Source organism: Buceros rhinoceros, unplaced genomic scaffold (genome assembly GCF_000710305.1).
Source record: "Buceros rhinoceros silvestris isolate BGI_N320 unplaced genomic scaffold, ASM71030v1 scaffold32692, whole genome shotgun sequence".
NCBI classification, from domain to species: domain Eukaryota; kingdom Metazoa; phylum Chordata; class Aves; order Bucerotiformes; family Bucerotidae; genus Buceros; species Buceros rhinoceros.
In genome coordinates, this window is record NW_010400019.1 from 1 (window position 1) to 19,692 (window position 19,692).

The 19,692-nt window shown below is 42.6% G+C and overlaps 1 protein-coding gene across 1 annotated transcript; it reads right to left on the reverse strand.

Annotated features, from left to right (window-relative positions):
• Positions 1–1,175: 1,175 nt before the first annotated feature.
• Positions 1,176–10,211, reverse strand: CCL28 (chemokine (C-C motif) ligand 28). The gene is made up of 3 exons (XM_010131712.1): positions 10,148–10,211; positions 2,187–2,313; positions 1,176–1,350 (listed from the first exon to the last, which is right to left on the reverse strand). The coding sequence occupies exons 1-3, from the start codon at positions 10,209–10,211 to the stop codon at positions 1,176–1,178; spliced, it is 366 nt and encodes a 121-aa protein (XP_010130014.1).
• Between the last annotated feature and the right edge of the window lie 9,481 nt (positions 10,212–19,692).

Genomic DNA, 19,692 nt, shown 5'->3' on the forward strand with positions numbered 1-19,692 from the left:
TTTGGGAAGGGAGAGAGGTTAATAGAGAGCAGCTGTCATTCATTTAGCGGCCAACCCAGCCCATGAAAAGAGAAAACTCTGAGAAGCTAATTTAAGTCAAATGCAGTGAATGAAACCAAACAGTAATTATTAGGGTGTGAGGAGGAAGAACAGAATTAGGCTGCAATATCGAGTACTTTTGGCTCACAAGGTAAATATTTTAAATATGCATTCTATGGCACTTACTCTTCTTAAGACCTCTCTTTTCCCTCATTTGCTGCTTGCCACATATGCATCTCTCAGGAAAAGTGACTGAGAACACTTTGTGGAAATATTAAACTAATTCAGAGTTTCCAGGGAGGGAGGAAGGGAATTGGAGACTGTGCCATGCAGAGGGAGGGAGGCTATGAAGTGGGTAGCCAGACTGGTGTCCTCTTTAGTCTTTGAAGAAAGGTTTTGACAGACATGTGCGGTCCTCAATGTTAGTTACGAGAAATTCAGCAACGAGTGTAGGAAGGACCCAGCTGAAGGATTTGAATATGAAATTGAATGAGCAAAAGCAATAGAGATTATCTTTATTGCATATCTTCAGATGCCACACTTTGAGCTGGGTGAACAGGCTCAGCTGTCATCACTGAAATGGTATTCCATGATCATAACAGCTGGGAGCAGAGATTGTTTGGAATAGGTAAAAGATGCATGGTTTTGGCCAACTTAGATTGAATTGTATCTGGAAAGGTATCTGTAAAATTATGTAAGAAGGGGGGAAAGAAAAGATTAACAACTGTGAGAATAGAAACAAAACAGGCAGTGGCACAAAGATGATCGCAGACAAGGAAGAATAAGGACCAAGAACAGGACTGGGGAAATGAAGCAGTAAGAAGGAACAGCATATCCACATGTTAAAATAGAAGTCTCAGGCGAGGCTGTCCTGAAGGCAGGGTGAAAGAGAGAAGGACTTAATTCTACCAATAGACCTAGGAGGTACAGTGAGCACTTGCTGCAAGACGATGTCAGGAACACCTTGTCATTGGCTGGTAATCTGACCAGCATCGTTCTTGTGTACAAGTGAGGTTTTCTGCAACTGCTTTCTCTGGCACGTAGGTATTTGAAAAGTCATTTTGATGCTACAATCATCCATCGTTGATGAAGTCTGGTATCTTTGTTTGCAGTGCTGTATGCCACAGGTATCTTCATCAAGGGGCTTGCTTCATCATGTCATTGTTTCTTTTCTTCTTAATAGTTTTGGTCCTTCTCTGCTTTCTACCATGATGTTTTCTTCTGGGAATCTTGTGCTTGTTCTTCTTCATCCATTTCTTAACTTTTCTAATCCGTGGGCTCACACAGAACTTTCTGTCTTCAATGTAGATACTGCCAGAGCAAAAACTGGTTGTCAGTTTCAAAGAAAATACGTAAACCTCAACTTTTTAAAATTATCATACTTGTCACTCACCTATGAAGACCACAAAGTTAAAATTGGTTAGTCTTAAATTATATTTTATACTATGTCTATTCATTTTTGTCTGGTTTCAAATATGTAAAAATTAGGATCCAAAGTTTTGGATCCAAAATTAGGATCCAAAGTGATTACACTTGTGTTCCAAAACCTGGAAAAACAGCTTTACTGCTTCAGTCAGTCTGCAAAGAACCACAGTACAAACCAGTATATTTCTATGGTCAGTAAAGAGGTAGACCTCTTTCTTATTATTATTATTATTACTGTAACGATCATCATGCAAATGTCTAGAAACAAAAAATGTCTAGGATTTCTTTGAAATTTATCGATTTAACACCAACAGTGTGATATTGTACCAGCTCCCACGCCCCCACCCCCCCAAAAAAAAAAGTAAAAACAGCTTTACAGGTAAAGCTGGTTTTATGAGTTTAGGCAGGTTTTGTAGAGGATCAACAGTTGTAAAAAAAGAGGATTCCTAAGGTGTGTGAGTCATTCTTCAGTTCTGAAAATAAAGCAGGTGTCAAAGTTAGTGCAGGCTGAAAAATAATCAGTATTATTACAGAAGAGGAAATCCAATCTTAGCAGTCAGGAGTTTAACTAGCACAAGGAAGGACAGTTCTTAAATCACACACAATCTTGTTTTTCATCGAATTTGGTTCACATTCTAAGATTCTGCTTGTTTAAATGGCGCCTAATAGTTTTTGACTTGACAGTACCCCTTTCACAGTGAATGACCCAAACCATCTCTTACATAACAGCTTCTAGGCGGCACAGGCCATCCGCTTGCTGGATTTCAAACCTCTCCACTCTTCGGAGAATTCCTTTGGGAATTTCATCTGAAATTTCCGTGCAACAGTTAAAGGCCCCAGGAAACAAGGCTAAAAAGAGTAATAACAAAGTTAGAAACAACATAGAAATGAAGGGGACAAGTCATAGCTTGAATTCATAGAATCACAAAACGGTTGAGGTTGGGAGAGACCTCTGGAGGTCATCTCGACCAGTTCCCCTGCTCAAGCAGGGCCACCAGGAGCTGCTTGCCCCGACCATGTTCAGACACATTTTGACAGTCTTCAGGGATGGAGACACCACAATGTATCTGGGTAACCCGCTCCAGCGTTTGACCACACTCACAGCAAAAAAAAAAAAAAAGAGTGCTTTCCTGGGTTCAGACTGAATTTCACATGTTTTTAATTTGTGCCCACTGCCTCTTGTACTGACAGTGGGCACTACTGTGAAAAGCCTAGCTTCCTTTTCTTCTGTCATTCCTATCAGGTATGGGATTGATGGTTTTAACACCTTGAAGAGAACTCTCTTGAGCCTTCTCTTCTCCAGGCTAAACTGTCCCAGCTTTCTCAGCCTTTCCTCACAGGCAAGTCGCTCCAGTACCTCACTGTGACTAAGCAAGTCATGTATTCATTCTCTTGGCTAAACTGTCCCAGCTTTCTCAGCCTTTCCTCACAGGCAAGTCGCTCCAGTACCTCACTGTGACTAAGCAAGTCATGTATTCATTATCTTTCCCTCATTATCAGGCCCTGAAGGTCTTGTGATCCAAGTAGACAAATCAAACAGATTTCTTCTTCCCTTCCCTACCAGACCCCAGAACCAGCAGGTACTGCTGCATGGTGTTACTCCTCCCCGGATGGAGGACTTAGCATTTTCCCTCCTTGGACTTCAGGAGATTTCTCTCTGCCTATTTCTACAGCCTGTTGAAGTCTATCCGTAAAGCAGAAAAACCATGTGGTACATCAGCCACTGCTCCCAGATTTTTATCATCTGCAGACTTGCTGAGGGCACATTCTGTCCCATTGTCCAATTCCCTCCATCAGCTCAAGGACAAGCAAAACTATGCAGCTTGGAGATTTATCTAGCATGTGAGGGTCTCAGGATCAAACCCATGCTTCCAAGTAAGCACAGCAAGGACTCCTGTGTCCCAGTCCGTGAACTAATCTGGGAGAAGTGGAGAGTCTTCTTCCTATCCGTTTTAATTTTTTTTTCCCCAGCCTGTAAGTAATGCTGCTCTTCAAGTAATCATTCATTCTTGGAGCACAAAAAGTTGCAGAAAAAAAAAAAGAAGCAGGTGAATTAATTTCAGTTCCTGAAATTAAGCAGGACAAGAGAATTCTGTTTAAAATTTAATTTTCCTGTAAACAAGAAGGTTGTGTGCTCTGTTCCTTACACAAGTGCTTGCTGAGCACTGGAATAACAGATGCTGGCAAGGCTAGACCAGTGAGCTCGAGCAACCAGCTGTGTAGCTGAGTAGCCAAAGACCGGTCACACTATCTGCTGCAGCTTGCAGGGGGCTTTCATAGTGGTGGGGTTGATGAGCTTTCGCCCTTGGAAGCAAGGCTGAAAGAAAGCAGCTGGCCTAGCAGTTACCTCCTCACAGAGGAGGGTTATAAATAATCATTTGGTGCAGAAGGATTAATTAAGTGTTGAATGCTACCTGTATTATTTCCCTGTTGTCCTTTGCTTTGCTCTCTTCCTCAGCATAACGCTTGTGAAACCAAGCAAATGGGAATTCAGCTCACTGAGTGCCAGTAAGTTTAATTTTTTTCTGAGGGCTCAAGACAGCATTGGTGACAGTAAAGTATGAACTTCTGTGGTCACCAGTCTGCTCCTGGCAGAAGGATTAAGTGGCATAAAAACTCAAGGAGTGAAGGAATCACAGAATGTTGGGGGTTAGAAGGGACATCTGGAGATCATCCAGTCCAACCCCCTGCTAGAGCAGGTTCACCTAGAGCAGGTTGCACAGGATGACGTCCAGGCAAGTTTTGAATATCTCCAGAGAAGGAGACCCCACAACCTCTCTGGGCAGCCTGTTCCAGTGCTCTGTCACCCTCAAAGTCAAAAAGTTTGTCCTCGTGTTCAGGTGGAGCATTTCTGACAGATTGAGAACCTGCTAGTAATTTTTTACTGTGTTCCAGTTTGTGCCCGTTGCCCCTTGTTCTGTCACTGGGCACCACTGAGAAGAGCCCGGCCCCATCCTCCTGACACCCGCACCTTAGATATTTGTAAGAATTGATAAGATCCCCTTTCGGTCTTCTCTTCTCCAGGCTACACAGACCCAGGTCTCTCAGCCTTTCCTCTTAAGAGATGCTCCAGTCCCCTCGTCATCTTCATAGCCCTCTGCTGGACTCTCTCCAGGAGTTCCTTGTCTCTCTTGAACCTGGGAGCCCAGAATTGGACACAGTACTCCGGAAGTGGCCTCACTAGGGCAGAGTAGAGGGGGTGGAGAATCTCCCTCTACCTGCTGGCCACACTCTTCTTAATGCAGCCCAGGACACGATTGGCCTTCTTGGCCTCAAGGGCACATTGCTGACTCATGGTTAACTTGTTGCCCACCAGCACTCCCAGGTCCTTCTCTGTGGAGCTGCTTTCCAGCAGGTCAATCCCTAACCTGTACCTGGGTTATTCCTCCCCACGTGCATGATGCTACACTCTCTTTTTGAAGGGTAATTATACTTTGAACTGTATCTGAGGTTGCCAGCTGTGCTTTTTGGAGAGGTCTAGTCCTGTGCTGCTTTGGGGTCTAGTAAACTAAAACACTTGGGAAGGTCAGCACTGCCAGCCTCCCATGGAATGGCTGGGAATTACAGAAGTTTGTAAGGTGACCCAGCTGTCTCCTGAACTCTTCCTCACCTGATTTCTCTGGTGCCTTGCTACCACACCTTGCCCTCACCCCACTTTACGTACTTGGAAACACTATTTGCTTTAATCCTCAGCTGAGAACCATCTGTATTGCACTTTATGGTGCATTATGAAGGACTATATGGTACTATGTTAGTCATTTATACACTTTGTAACTGAAAATTAGGAAATTAATATTGATGTATATATTTATAAGGAAAAATATACACAAACTTGAATAAGGAAAATAAAGCAAAAATTTTTATGTATCCAGGTGGGCTTATGAGTATCTCACTGGCCACTCATGACAAACAGCCCTTTTGCAAGGAACTTAGCCTATAGGAATTGCATCTTTTAGAAACTTGTTTATAATTGCATCTTTAGATATCGCTTGTAAGACTAGTTGAGTAGCAGTTTTAGAGTGAATTCAATTACCTGATGCTCAGTCAATTTTGAATCAGATCATTCAGCCGCTGACAGATACCTGCTTCGTGCAGCTGTACAAAAAGCTGTGCCTCCCAACGTGAGCACGTGCAGCAGACTGCGTGTGAAACTGGTGAATACACCGACGGAAAGCAGACTGGAATTCTGTATAAAATGTGAATGGGGTGGTGCCGATGTTCTTGCCAAAGAGACAAACGCATTTCTGACAGAGATTGAGAGACTGCTAGTAATTTTTCACCCGAGGTGTGCGCCTGGGGAGGCTGTCTTGCTGCTGGCAGTTTGTATGCGTGTTTGCCTTGAGGAATTCTGTTCTGCACGGCTTTTATGACAAAAAAATTAAACAAACAAGTTGTTGCTTTCAAACAATTTTTTGTTGTTCTGTGAAAGTACAGCTACAAGCTGGAAAATAGAAATTAATTATCTTTGAATCACAGATGAATGCATGGCATCAGGGTCTTTACGTCAGACAACATGAAAGTGTCATCATCAACCTTGTGTTGACAGAGGCACTTGTGATAACTGGTACCTTATGACATTTGAGTCAGTTTTAAAAGTGATTTTTAAATTTTTTTTTTCTGAGTGTGAAGAATGACCAGGGCAGTGAGTCAAGGAAATCCCGTATTTCCTCAGAGCCCCAGGAGAGGGGATGCTGCTCTTCTGAAGCACTGAGCCATCCTGCAGCTCCGTTGCCCAGTCCTTTATTACTGTCTCTGTGCTTTAATCCCAAAGCAGGCTCTTCTGCATAAAATTTAACATGGCAGGGAGGTCTTTGCCTCATGAGGGGGGGACCAGATGGAGAAAAAAGAGGCGATTAAGCCACACGGGAATAGATGGCGAATGATGGAGCCATTGTGTACACCACTCCTGTGCTTGCTCTTAACTATGCTTGGTTTCACTTTGGCCTCTTATGACTAAACACGATAGGAAAAGCTGTGATCTAGGTGAGAACCGTGGGATCTGTTCTGATCCCTGTCTCCATTTCTTTCTGCTCCAGACCCAAACCAGCGGCCTTAGGCAGGCCCTGGGCAGCTGTTTTCCACACAGGTTTCATTCCAGCAGTTAGTGTTCTGACCAGGCCTTCGGTGGTCCCTCCTGAATCCTGCTGGCAATAGAGGAGCCTGTCAGTACTGCCGGCAGAGCACTTAGTTGACCTTTGTGAAGAGGTTGTGACCCACAGACTGCTGAGTCAAAGTCATGCTGTAGACATTCTTCTACGTAACGCTCGTGCTTACACAAACTAAGGGAGCCCAGCAAAGGTGCATAGAGCTGTCAAGCACAATGGGTTCCCTAAACCTACTGCGTGGTCTGAGGGACAGCTTCTCTTGCCTAGCGAGATCCACAAACTGAGGCGCTTTCTGTAAGACCTACTGCCAATGTGCCTCAAGTTCACTAGGAACTGATACAACTGTGCACCAGTTGCACTACTTTGGCGCACCTGGGGCTATTAGCAGCAGGCATTAGTGTTTCCTAATGGGATTCTCTGTGGTTACAAAGTGGGCTTTGTGCATCTGGAAGAAAAACCCTTTGCATTGATTAATCTGATTGACGTCTTGCTGAGTAGAAACACAGTATGTGCTGAAATGCACCTGGTCGATCTTGATTCCGTAGACAAGTTTCAGCTCTTAATCTGGCGTTGCTGGTTTAGGAACACAGAATCCAGTCTCCATCCTTGGAAGGAAATTTATTACCACAGCACCTTATATTATATCACTTCATGTTAACTTCTGTAAGGCAGTTCATTTAGTACTTCCTCGCTCATGAAGCTGCCAGAAAATGTTCCTCTCGTCTAAAACATACTTGAGGCTGTTTTAAGAGTTCAGTACCTAAAATCAGGTCTTTTTAGCTTAACCTAAAGCAAGTCATCAACTATTTTGTTATGCAGGAGGCTCTGATCCTGGTTGGCAGGTGCACAAAGTAGGATGCTGGAATCCTTGGCAAATGCAGCATGGCTGTACTCTGTAAAAACACGGAAGCTGCTTTGTAGCTGGAGATGAGAGGGGAACTCAAATGCTGAAAAATGCTCTAATGCATCCTACTACTTTCACTGCATGGTAATACACAGAGTTAGAGCACAATTCTGAGAAAGAGATAAACAAGAGATAGAAGGGATTCTAAGCTATATCTGCTGAAATGGTGAAAAGAACAGTAAATAAATTCTAAATCATAACATATCAATATATAGATCATACTGTCTAATTTTGTGGCCAAGCATAAATACAAAGAAAGTTATGCAGTGATACTTTTCCTGTTCTCCTATAAGGACTGCTGCTGATACAGACATTTTTAAGGCTGGAAGACTAACTGGAGATGGACAGACAGGTACATCATATATGTCATGATTTTCATATAGGTGTTTGTCCATCAAATCACTATCAGTTTGCAAGCTGTCTGCCCCATACAACATCCCTGATACTCTGGACTACAGAGCATCAAGGAAATGCAGGCTGAAAATTGGCAAAGTGGTGCGTAGTATTGATGTAGTCAAACAAACACTAGTATCTGATGCCTTATCAGAAGGTGAATTACCTGCTATTCCTAGCAAAACCAAACCACACAATGTCTTGCACATAAAGATCCACAAAGAAACTGTCATGTGAACATAAATCTGTTTCTTTTTCTATAAAGCAATGCAATTTGACAAGAGGGAACCAATCTCTCGCACTGTCCCTCTGACCAGATCAGCATTAGTGGAATAACTTGACTAGGATAACCCCACTAACTCCTTTGGGAAGACCCGGAGACCCTTATTTAACCCTGTAGCATTCAACACTTGGTTTTGTTGCTTTTACTGTATAGGAATTGCCAAATTTCTCTCTTAGTATCTTTAAGATGAAATATACATAGGAGCTTCTGAAAGAGAACATCTGTCTTCTCAAACTGAATTTCAAACCAACCACCTTTGAGATATGCAGCAGGCTGGACGCTTACTCGGCTATGCCGTGCTGCCTACTTCAGTGCAGGTATGACTGCACTTGGTGCTCTGTAAATCCCTGGCACTGAGGTGGGATGATGGAAAACTAGTAGGGTTTTTTTAATGTAGACTTGCAAAGCCTTCTTTTGAATTATATTAGGGAGGGAAAAAAAAAAATCCGTGTCACACTCTACAAACTCAGCTTGACCTCATTTTCTGGCATTGCCTGGCAGGGACACATCCCAGTGGCTGGGTGTAACTCTGGCCACCAGATGGCTTTCCTGGCCTCTGTCAGCAGCTACCAACTCACACCCACCAGCAGAGGAAACTTCTGCAAGTTTGCATGCATCAGCCCCATTCCTACTTGTGTATGAGTTACTGAAATGGATGCATACTGGCCATCCCAAGATGCCTAAACCTAGTTAGAGTTAACCTTAAATCTAGTTCAGATCGGGAGGTGTGCCAGATAGCCACATTCTGTTCTTCCCATTTTTATTGCGGGTTCTGCTGTTTGAATATTGTTGCTAAGTACAGAGCATGTTTGCATGTTAGGTGGTGAAGGTATTTCCTTCATTTGCATGTTAGGAAAGTTAGGTGGTGAAGGTGTTTCCCCTGTGCCAGATGGTTCGATATAAAAGAATGTGTTCTAAGAGAACCTTTACTTTGACCTGTGCATGTACGTGCCAGTCCTATTGTGCAAGACTTGCTGACTGGCCAGATGATAAAACTAATAGAAGAGCACCTGCAGATCCTTCCTACGCCAGCAGGTGCAGTGGCCATTTTAACAGGGTAAAATTTTAAGGCAGATTTTGCCCATGTGTCGTCTAAATCCTCAAGGAACCCCACAACTCCTATTCCTACTGAAGCCAGCGGAGCTTGAGAAAGGAACATCTCAGAGGCTGAAGTGCTCCAGAATTTGAGTTCTCTTCTATGTGAACACAGCTCATTTTACAGTAGAAAATTACAAAGAAAAACTAAGAATTCAAGCACAACACTGGCTAATCTGTTTTGAAAACTGTTTAATTTTGACAAAAATGCAAGAAGACAAAAGCAAGTGGTATTAGATCTCCTGAATCCTCGAGACATGCTGCACCAAATGCAGAGCAAAGCTGCATGTAAAACCGCTTTTCTGTTGAGAGAAATCAGTTACATGAAGTTTGTCATACAAAGTTTTTTGAAATCTTTGCCATCCAGGGCAATTTAACTTTAAAGGAAAAAGACGGAGTAATTTTCTGAACATATTCACTCTCAAGAAGCTTGGAAAGGAGGAAATTGCATCTGAAGTAGAGAGATCCCTTTAAACAAATAGTGAAATTTTATTAGGTGATCCCAGAGGAAATCATTGCTTTAACACTCTCGTGCCTTCGGCAGTTAAAATCTCTCAGCTACTGTGTTCTAGATAATGTTTGCTATAACAAATAACCACTTGGAATTTCCTTGCTTAAGCCATTTTACTGAATCATAAAGTCCCACATCTGTTGCGGAAACCTCGAGGAAATGCTCAGGTGAAGCCCTGACTCCTCTGAAACAAATCCCAATTGTTCTGAGCAGGTTAAGACAGCCAGGTTTCACTTTTTAACCCTTCAGCACAGACATTTAAGCTTTCATCTGCGGTTCTGTACAGACCTGCAAAGGCTCAAGCAGACACAATCCCAGGTAAACACCCTCTTGGTCTTTTTTTCTTTTAGGAAATTAAAGCATAGGAATAGATGAAGTACAGTTTTACTTACTCTCAGACGTCTGACTAACTGTGACTGCTAGAATAGCCAAAACAGTGATCAAGTTCACATCCATTCCTCCTAGGAGCTGCGGGAGCACAGCCACAGAGCAGGCGGTAAGCTGCAAGAACTAACACCTGACCCTACCTCCCGGCTGCTGGGGATGAACGTGACTCAAAGCCCCACCCTGAGCAGCAGTTTGAAGTAGGCTCCGTCCTGTGGGGCACTACGGACTTCAGCAGGATTCCTCTTCTCATCTGTAGGTGCCTGGTTAAGTGTTTTACCAGATGGGAAAAGAGGCTCTTTTTCACATAGTACTTGAAGATGGTCCTGCCTTATGCACGGATCCTCCCAGCCCTCCTCACTGAAGAGGGTCTTCAATAATAGAAATGCTGAGAGCAGAAATACTTCAGAAACAAATATTTGCAGGATTAAGGCAGAAGAAAAAAACCCTTCTGCTATTGGGTATCCTCTCCATGGAAGCTCAACATGCAACGTCATGGGCCAAACCTGCTGTACGATAAACAGGCACAACCTCAAGAAGCCCTCAGCCTTGCACTAGCTTTGCATTTGACGTATGCGTTTTCAGCCTGTAAAGACCGTGAGCAAGGGCCATGTTATTTGTCACATTTTATTCTCTCACTCCCTTTTTGCCCACTGGTAATGCAGCAGCTGTACTGTTCATTAAAGAGATTCTGCAACATTTTTGGAGAAAGCCAGTTGGAGAAAATCTGCAGCTGGTGTTTCTCCTTCGATTTTTTCCTCCTCAAATCTGGTTTCTGCATTTCAATAATTTCCTGTGATATCAGAAGAACACTCAGTCTGAGCAAACATGTAGCTTTCAATGGGGAGAAAAAAAAAAGATATGCATCTGGAGGCTGATAATATCTGTAATGCCTCTGTAAGTGTATTGGAAAAGTCTTTTTCTGACTCATGCAGGCATTGAGCAAAACCGTCTCTAGGAAAAATAACTGCTCAAATTTCCTGCTACACTTCACATAACATCACTGGTTCAAACATTCTAAAGCCCCAGAAGATTACTGTGTGGTCTCTGAACGGAACAATATGGCTGTACGGATAGTAAGCAGTTGCCATGCTTTGCCATACTCCAGCACTGCCATTGCAGTGCAGGCTGTCTGCTTTGACCTCTTCCAGGGCTGAAATACAAAAATTGGTCTGGGAATTCCCTAGACTGTTCAAACAAGCTCATCTTTGCTCTAGCTCATTACAGACATTCTCAAATTTCTAAATTTCCAGAACACAAGGCAGGAAAATATTGCTAACCTCAGGGACTTTAATCTGCACTTACACTGTCCCGACAGCAGTTGTGCAATTCCAGACAGAGTGCAATCAAACTTCCTGGATATCACAGTTTTACTTCACGGCTCTCAGTTTCTGCTTGACGCTGTTATCTACCAGGATAAGAGAATGGGGCAAGTGCCTGTTTCGAATGAAAGTCTACTGTTAAGAGGAGAAAGAGTAGTAGATAATGATGTGTGCTGTTTACAGTATAATTTCTGGGAAGTCATTTATGTTGAAATCAGCAAGCTGATTCATTGTCACCATTTAATTACAGTGAAAAACCTTTGTTATAAAAGCTAAAGCACCATGGCCAAAACTAAGACAGGTCACAACACCTTTGTTAACATGAGCTTAGATAAGGTCAAGACTATCAGCAGCATTAATGTCCTTAATGAAGAGAAATAAGATGGATTAAGACCAATTCAGTGAGACAGGTGTTACTGGAGTAACGTGATAAAGAAACAGCTTCAGCCAGTATTAGATTTTGTATTCCAGCTTCTGCTTGACACCGCCAAGTGAGGTGCTCTTTGTCCTTGCCGATAATTAACTAGTTTGTTCTGTCAAATACTCCATGTGGAAACTCCAGATACTGTTTTAAAGGCCAGATACAGGTTACAGAAGTCTCACCACAGTGGGAGTTTGGCGAGCTGTAGCAGTGATGGGGATGGGGGAAGAACTAAAGCACTCCACGTTTTTTAAAACCAGTTCCTGCAGTGCCGATTCCACAGTGTTCCCAAGTAGCTGGTCACACACACACACACACATGCTGTGTTCTCAAAAACATGTGGTAAATACAAACCTCTGCAGGTATTTATTTCTCTGCTGCTGGCAGCAGACTACAGCATACTGCATAATATTTACTTCTTCAGTCACATTACTCAGTTTGAGCTCAAGTTTTACATCTTATCTTCCCTCACAGTGTCATTGGTAGGTCCAAAATCAATTAAATGTCTCTTTACTTCAGTGGGAAACTGCAGCAAGGGAACCATGATTATGTCAGACCCGGAACATGCTTTCTGCTTTATGGAGGCTGTATAATGTGTCAACAATTTAAAATGCTAAACCTATTAGAACAGGATAAAATGTAAACTGAGGAAACAATTCTGCTTTATGAGATTGAGAAGTTAAAAATAAAAATAAAGGCAGGGAATAATAGCAAATATTGTGCTATGGCCTTACACAAACGTGCAGGCAGCCATGCAGCTTACAAAGGAAGAACAGGTGAGCTTACAAAGGTGAGCCAGAAATTCTTTTCCAAGAATTGCACTGACATAGTTGACTGTGGCATTAGTTATAAGTACAGCTAAAGGCAAGTGGAGCATTTTATTGACATACTGGCTTGGCTTGCATTTGGAGTTCAAATGAAAGTGCAACCTGCAGGCAGAAAGTGTTGCAAATGAGACGGAGGTCATTATTCTGTCCTGAGAAACAATGCAAAACCTTGTTCTAATCCTTTTTGAAGTTCTATCTTTTATATGTGAACGTAGGACTGCTGGAAAGTCCAAAATGGACAGCTCTTTTAAGCTGAGACTTCAGCAGAGGTTAATGACAGTAATTTAATCTATGTTACTATGCATTGTAACATAATGCCGTCAGCTATACATGCCTTTCTCCAGCTACTGGGGCAGAGGCAGGAGTAAACTGACGCCCCACACACGCTACTCAAGAGCCAAGCATTTAACCCAGAGGTGCCTTTAGTGGGTTTTAGCTCTTGCTGAGGTAGTAGCTATCATCACCAACGGAAAGAGCACAGAGAAATCCCTCACCACTGGTACACAGCAAACGGGGTCGTTCCTCACAGGGCAGTGCTTTGTAGGCCAAACAAGAGGAGGAGGGAATGCTGCGGCATAGGTGCTAACAGAGGCGAGGAGCCGACTGGCATTCAAAAGAGAAGCAAAAATCTCTCTGAACTGAGAACTAAGGGGAAATTTGAGGCTAATAAAGTCCTGTGACTCTGTTCCTCTGTGAAGGCAAGAAACAGAGACTACAGGGAAAATGGACATGAAAATGCTGCTGGCTAGGGAACGAGGCAGGCACCCAGAAATCCGTTACTGTAGAAGAAACAAGTACCAAGAAAGCAGTATTAGTATCATGCTGCAGATGTTGAACTGCCTGGGAAGTCAACCCTGAGCAGAGGCCCAAGACTCTCCTCGAGAACTTTCTTCAAGACTGCCAAGAAGTACATCATTGCTGGTGTACTGGAAAGCTTGGCTTCCAACGGCATGCTCCCATCATTCGAGATAGCCAAATTATAACACTTCCAGTATCTCTGATATGACATCTAGAAGTTAACACACTTTAGAAAAGGGACCTGATCCACTGAGGAAGTGAGCAAAAGGAGAAACCGAAGACTTACCCCTTCTTGGTCTCTAATTTTAAAAAATCAAACATAATTCAGAGGAGGACCACAAGAGGTGTGCTGAGAGGACCTGCAGGTGATGAAGAGAAAGAATGGCAGATGTTTTCCATGGTTGGCTGTCTCAAGAGAATACTTGATGCTGAGATACACAAGCAGGAAATAAATACATTAGGATTTGTGTTTCTTAATAAACAAAGACCAGTAATTATGCATGCTTCCTTATTATTTAAAAAAAATAAGTATTTTTCTTGACTACACAGCTTCTTCCCAACTCCGCTTTCCAGAAGATTTTTCATGACAAAATTGAGTGCCGAAGACTAGGTTCCCCTAAGCTTTGAATTATTTTATTTTGTCCTAGGCCTTAACTGACTTACTGAATGAGCAAGCAAGTCTGTTATTTTGATTCCAAAAGACAAAAAGAAAAATAGGGGATTGACAAAAGGTCTGCTCACGAACATATAATCATTGAAAGCTCATGCCCTATGGAGGCAATGTCTGACCACGCTGATCAGTGGTCTGGTTCAGCTTTGTTTCCACCTGGCTTCTCCTGAACCCTAAATATCTTGAAGCTGGCTGTCAGAACATCATGTATGCTGGGCATCTATTCTGATCTCCCCACCTTTTAAAAACAAGCATTGTATGCACAGAGGGGTTAACAAAAAGTGACAAATGTTCAGTGGAAACTCATTAAATCAAATTTGAAAAGAGGCTGCTGCTCTTTTCTACCAACATAAATAAATACACAAATGTTCTGGACTTACACTTCAGCTGAAAACATGTTTACGATCACAAGAGACTTACGCAGGAACAAGCGCAAACATAACCGCTGCACGAGGTTATACCAACACAGCACCGCGTGGAGTACATGCAGCACGTTACATCAACGCGTGAGGATCAACAGCCTTGTACCAATTTTACAGGGAACAAACGTGAGTCTCCCTGTTTTCTGACCCAAATTCACTGACTGTTACAGTGGCTTGTGAAGTCATTACTCACCCTGAACTATGACCCCTTGCAGCTCTTGTTTATGCCAGGAAATTACATCTTGTCTTGTAGACCATCGTGCCCACGTTACATTTTCATTATTTAGCTAGCACTGAGATTTTTACACATCTGCCAGGTAACCGGCAGTCCCCTCACGGCTCTGAGGCTCTGACATACTCTCACACACTATACTTGGTTATTCATTCAGAGAGTTGAATTCACACTTTCTTTATGCCCAGCATAGGTACGGAAGCTGGGGTAGAGGAAAAAGCACTTCAAGAGTTCTTTCACACGTCTGCTCTAACAAAGGATCTTTCCTTTCTGAACAGGTCCCATGGCCCACTGACTGCCAAACAAAGAGTGGTGTGTTTTCACCCTTGCATAAATCTCCGATCAATGTCCATCCTGTTTCGGGAGCTGCCAGGTAGCTTGGCAGAGTGGGGAAACTCACCATGTAAGGACCATTCATCCAAAACAGCTTCTTCCCCAAGCCTTTTCAATTTTTTTAGTTCTGTTGTCCCAGGACACAAAAGAACTTCAGTACACAACGCCATCCCGTGCTATGACGAAACACAGCAGGCAGGACTGCTGCTGGGTTAATTTCTACTGACTCACTTGGAGAAAATCCGGTTTCCCCTGCTTTTGAAGAAGGCCATACTTTCATCAACTATGGGAGATATACATAGTAAATTTTGGTAAAATGATGCATGAGTTGGATATAGATCCTCCCTGTACTCCTCCATGGTGCCTCTATCTGTGAAAAATCTACTTAAGAATTTTTTAAAAGGAGATTTGGAAAAAAAAAAAAAAGGGTGGGGCTATTCTTGGCAGCTCTTTTGGGAATACGAAATTCATTAATTTCACAAGTGCAAGGGTATGGTAAGTGCCAACATTTGGAAAAAAAAGTACTATTTTGCATTTATTAGTTCTAATTTACATTTAGAGAGTCTGTTACTTGAAGCTAAACAGGATCAGTATCGCTTCCTCTGTTTTCATATTTTTATAGTTAAGAGTTATCTACATGATATAAAACAGATTATTTACATTGTAAGACTACTTGGGCAGGGATTGTCTTACATAACAGCTAACATAATGAGTAAGTGAAACCTTCCTGCACTACCCAGAACAAATAAATTATTAATAAGACCGTTAACAATATGCCTGCTTCTGCAGTTCTCACTCATTAATACCTGGAAGGGCTTTGGCGGCTGGATTTGGCCTGCTCTTCTTTTGAATTCTACCTGAAGTAATGCGATCACCAAATGTTCCTCATTTACAATAAAGGTGACACTATGAACCTTGCACAGTGCACCCAGCTCATCTCTTGGCTAACGAATCGAGGCCTCACAGACTTCTAAGAGTAAAATTTGATCCAGGAAAATACACAGGAACAAACTTGCACTCAAATCTCTCTTAGGTTATATTAACCACTTGAAGTTGGGCAGGTGAATGTTCCCTTTTGTTTCATCTCGTCTACATTCAGGTACACTGACTGTATGTTGCCAGTTAAAGGTGGGTCACCTTGACTTGTCAACTTCTTTAGGGATCCAGCCTTTGGGTTGCAGCAAAAACTAAAGAGCAGTAAGAGACAAATCTTTGCAGTAAGGGCTGCCTGTCCTTCCCCGGGATGGTTCTACGCCCACCAGAGGACATCAGACACACTCTCCTCCTGTTATCTCTTTCACTGTCTTTTTTTCAAACCATCCAGTGGTTTCCAGTCCATCCACCCGAATACTTGGCTAGATGAAGAGTCCTGCACATTTGTGTTTTCTGACTAGCTTGCAGCAGGGAGGTGATTTACTTCGACAAGTTAATTTGGTGTCTTAGTTCCTCATTGCTATTCTAAAGCCTATCGTTGGAAAGTTGTTTGCAATAACCTGCTCTGTTTTTGTACTTTTAAAACCCAGACTATTGCATACCTTTAGGTCATCTAGCAGAAAGTGACAGATAAGTATCATTTAACCATGAAACTCCGAGCTAGTAATTACAGAGTTTGAAACAAGCTCCTCTCTAGATCAGTCGTTTTCTTTAAAAACTACACTTCATCCTAACACTTCCCAGTCAGCTCTACTTCTTCAGCTTTGACAAGTTTAACTTTGAACCACTTATCTGACCCAACTTCCCAACTTGTTCAGTTTGGGATAATAGTAAATACCCTTTGTAAAGATGATGGGAGAGCATTTTCAAACAACATCTTCAACACAAAGTATTCTGCTGCATTTTTTTTCAAGTCTAGATATAGTACAAACTTAGAAAATTTTAGTCAAGCTGTTCTCACTACACAGAGAAAATCAATAGCCATTACCTCTGTAGATGTAATTATGTCAGTATGGCAAACCGGCTGGAAACTCAAATGAAAAGCTTTTCTCTCCATCAATAAAGTAATTTTTGCCAGGGATACTGGGATCATATCCTTGCATAAGGAAATACCACCAGTGCCAGGGAAATAAAATGTTCTCTACCTTCAATCAATACCCCTCCTTTTGAGACACGCCTCCCCCATGGCTGGTTTTGTATACCATCAACAGCCCAGGAACAGGGCATTCTGCTGTAAGCACACAACTCTCCTTCGCTGGTGCACTCAAAACCTTTCATCTTTCATGCAAGCTTAGAGTACGTGTACACTATGTGCCAGTGTGAACACAGTCACTAAAAGGCCAGACCTCCTGCAAGCTCAGGAGTGAGAATAACCCGATGAAGGAAAAAGCTAGAGCACAGTGACTCTCTCTTCCATGCTTTGTTTTCAATTTTATGTTATCAGTTACTTTCTTCCAGAGGAGAGGTATCTACAGCTTAACATGTAAGGAGTTTGGACAGACTCTGATGAAACGCTCAGTGTATGCCTACTCTGAAGCATTTTCCATCTTTTACTGAATACCTTTCGTAACCACAATAGGTGAAGATTTGTGAACATGTGCCAAAGGCAAAGCAGTTGTACTCAACCTTTCTAAACATTTGTATCTGTAGACTATAAAGAGGGAAAATGCTCACACTCTTGATAACTAAGAGGAGACTGGCTTTTTTTCAGAGCTGACCCATGCAACAGAGAACCAAAGAAAAGTGCCAACATTTGTCCCTTTGAAGTAGACAGGAAGAATATACTTTCTTGTAAATCAAGTCACAGCCAAAATGGTTTTCTTATCTGAAATGTGTTTTCAAGAAATTTGATCATTCAACAAGATGTTCAGTGGCAGAAATTCATTGGGGAAAAAACCTTTTTTTGAAACTCAAGATTTTCTTTTTAACAGAAGCAGATTTTAACACCCACGGAAACTACCGCAACATGCAGCTCCACAGACCACAAACACGAGCCATGGTTTTCCTTAAATAATACTGCAGCTCTCTTCCTTTGCACTGGGTGTGCAGGTGGCAGCAGCAAGTACAATGCACAATTCCTTGGTAGTGCTGGACAGCGGTATCAGAGGTTTCCAGCTGCAATGAATATTTATCGTGACAGTAACAGGTGATCCGTTTTTACACATTGCCATTAAGAGAGACCGACAGTATCTGACTACAAGACCCACTACAGGATACACAAGTACAGTCTCTTCTAAGTCAACTTTCAAGGGAGAAAGAGATACAATCTTTTAACAAATTTCATGTTCCAAGTCGCCATACGCTGGAGCTACAGCAAATAATTTTTTTTCAAAAAAATGTAAACTGAAGCAAAGACTTAACACTGAAAATTTCAGCCATGATAAATATATCTAGGTCGCTCCGGAAGTAATGCCTCATATTTATTTGGAAACTGCACGGAAACTGTAACAAAGAGCACAGTAACACTGTTTGACGGAGCAGATTATCAGCTATAAAACAGTAATTTTCCAACACAGTCACCCCCATGGGCTGTGCATTTTCACCAGCCATGAACAAGAGCCTGCGTGCCGCACTCGTAACAACCTGCACCCGTGGAGGTGACCCACCGTCCCTGTTGCCACCGCTGGAACACCGCCCCCGCCCCCGCATTTTCCCCAGCCATGAACAAGAGCCTGCGTGCCGCACTCGTAACAACCTGCACCCGTGGAGGTGACCCACCGTCCCTGTTGCCACCGCTGGAACACCGCCCCCGCCCCCTCACTGTGCTGGCTGCTGGTCTCCATAAACGTTCAGCAGCGCCGATAAGTATCAGTGATAAGTATCAGCTGATATACAGCAATTTTTTCCACATGGGGGAATTCAGTCACACACCTTTGCTCCATAGGCACTGCCAGGTCAGAGGCCATTTTGCCCCTCCTGCTGCTGTCAAACGGCAACAAAATTTAATGAAATATTGTCAGGAAGGTTCAGCCTCTATTGCCACAGCACCAACACCCGCCTCTGACATTGTAATAAAATAGTAGGCATTACTTTCGGAGTGGCACTTGGATTAACTGCAATTGTTAAATCTTTTAGAGAGAAACTCCTGGTTTTGGACAGATTTTCATTTTGGGAAAGAAAATCATCTAATTCTGCAATAAATGTTCATTCTGCATTTTAAAAGTTGCAATTAGTTTTAAAAAGCTGATCATCCCTCTACTGAGACAAGTCAGTCTACAAGTGATGTTAAGCGCCTCGTGAGAACTGCCTTTAATTGTTTCACTTTTTCACATTACGCTGTGTGTCAAAGAATCTCCTGGATAAACACTCCTTCAGGAGAGAGCTGCCCTCTCCAGGAAATCGTGGCCAATGACTGGAAGACCATTTCAGCCTGCAAAACCAATTTTAGTCAGCTACTGCCCAGCCAGGGCGATCTGTGGCATCCAGAATGCAATTCTGTACCCCATAAGCAGACATCTCTTCCAGGAAGAGATAAAGCACCTGTAAAGCACCACTGAAGAGAGTGACTAGCTACACACTGAATACAGAGAGACTCTGTGATGGTATGCTATGAGACAAGATGGCTACCATTCAGTCTGCTGAACCCATCTTAGGT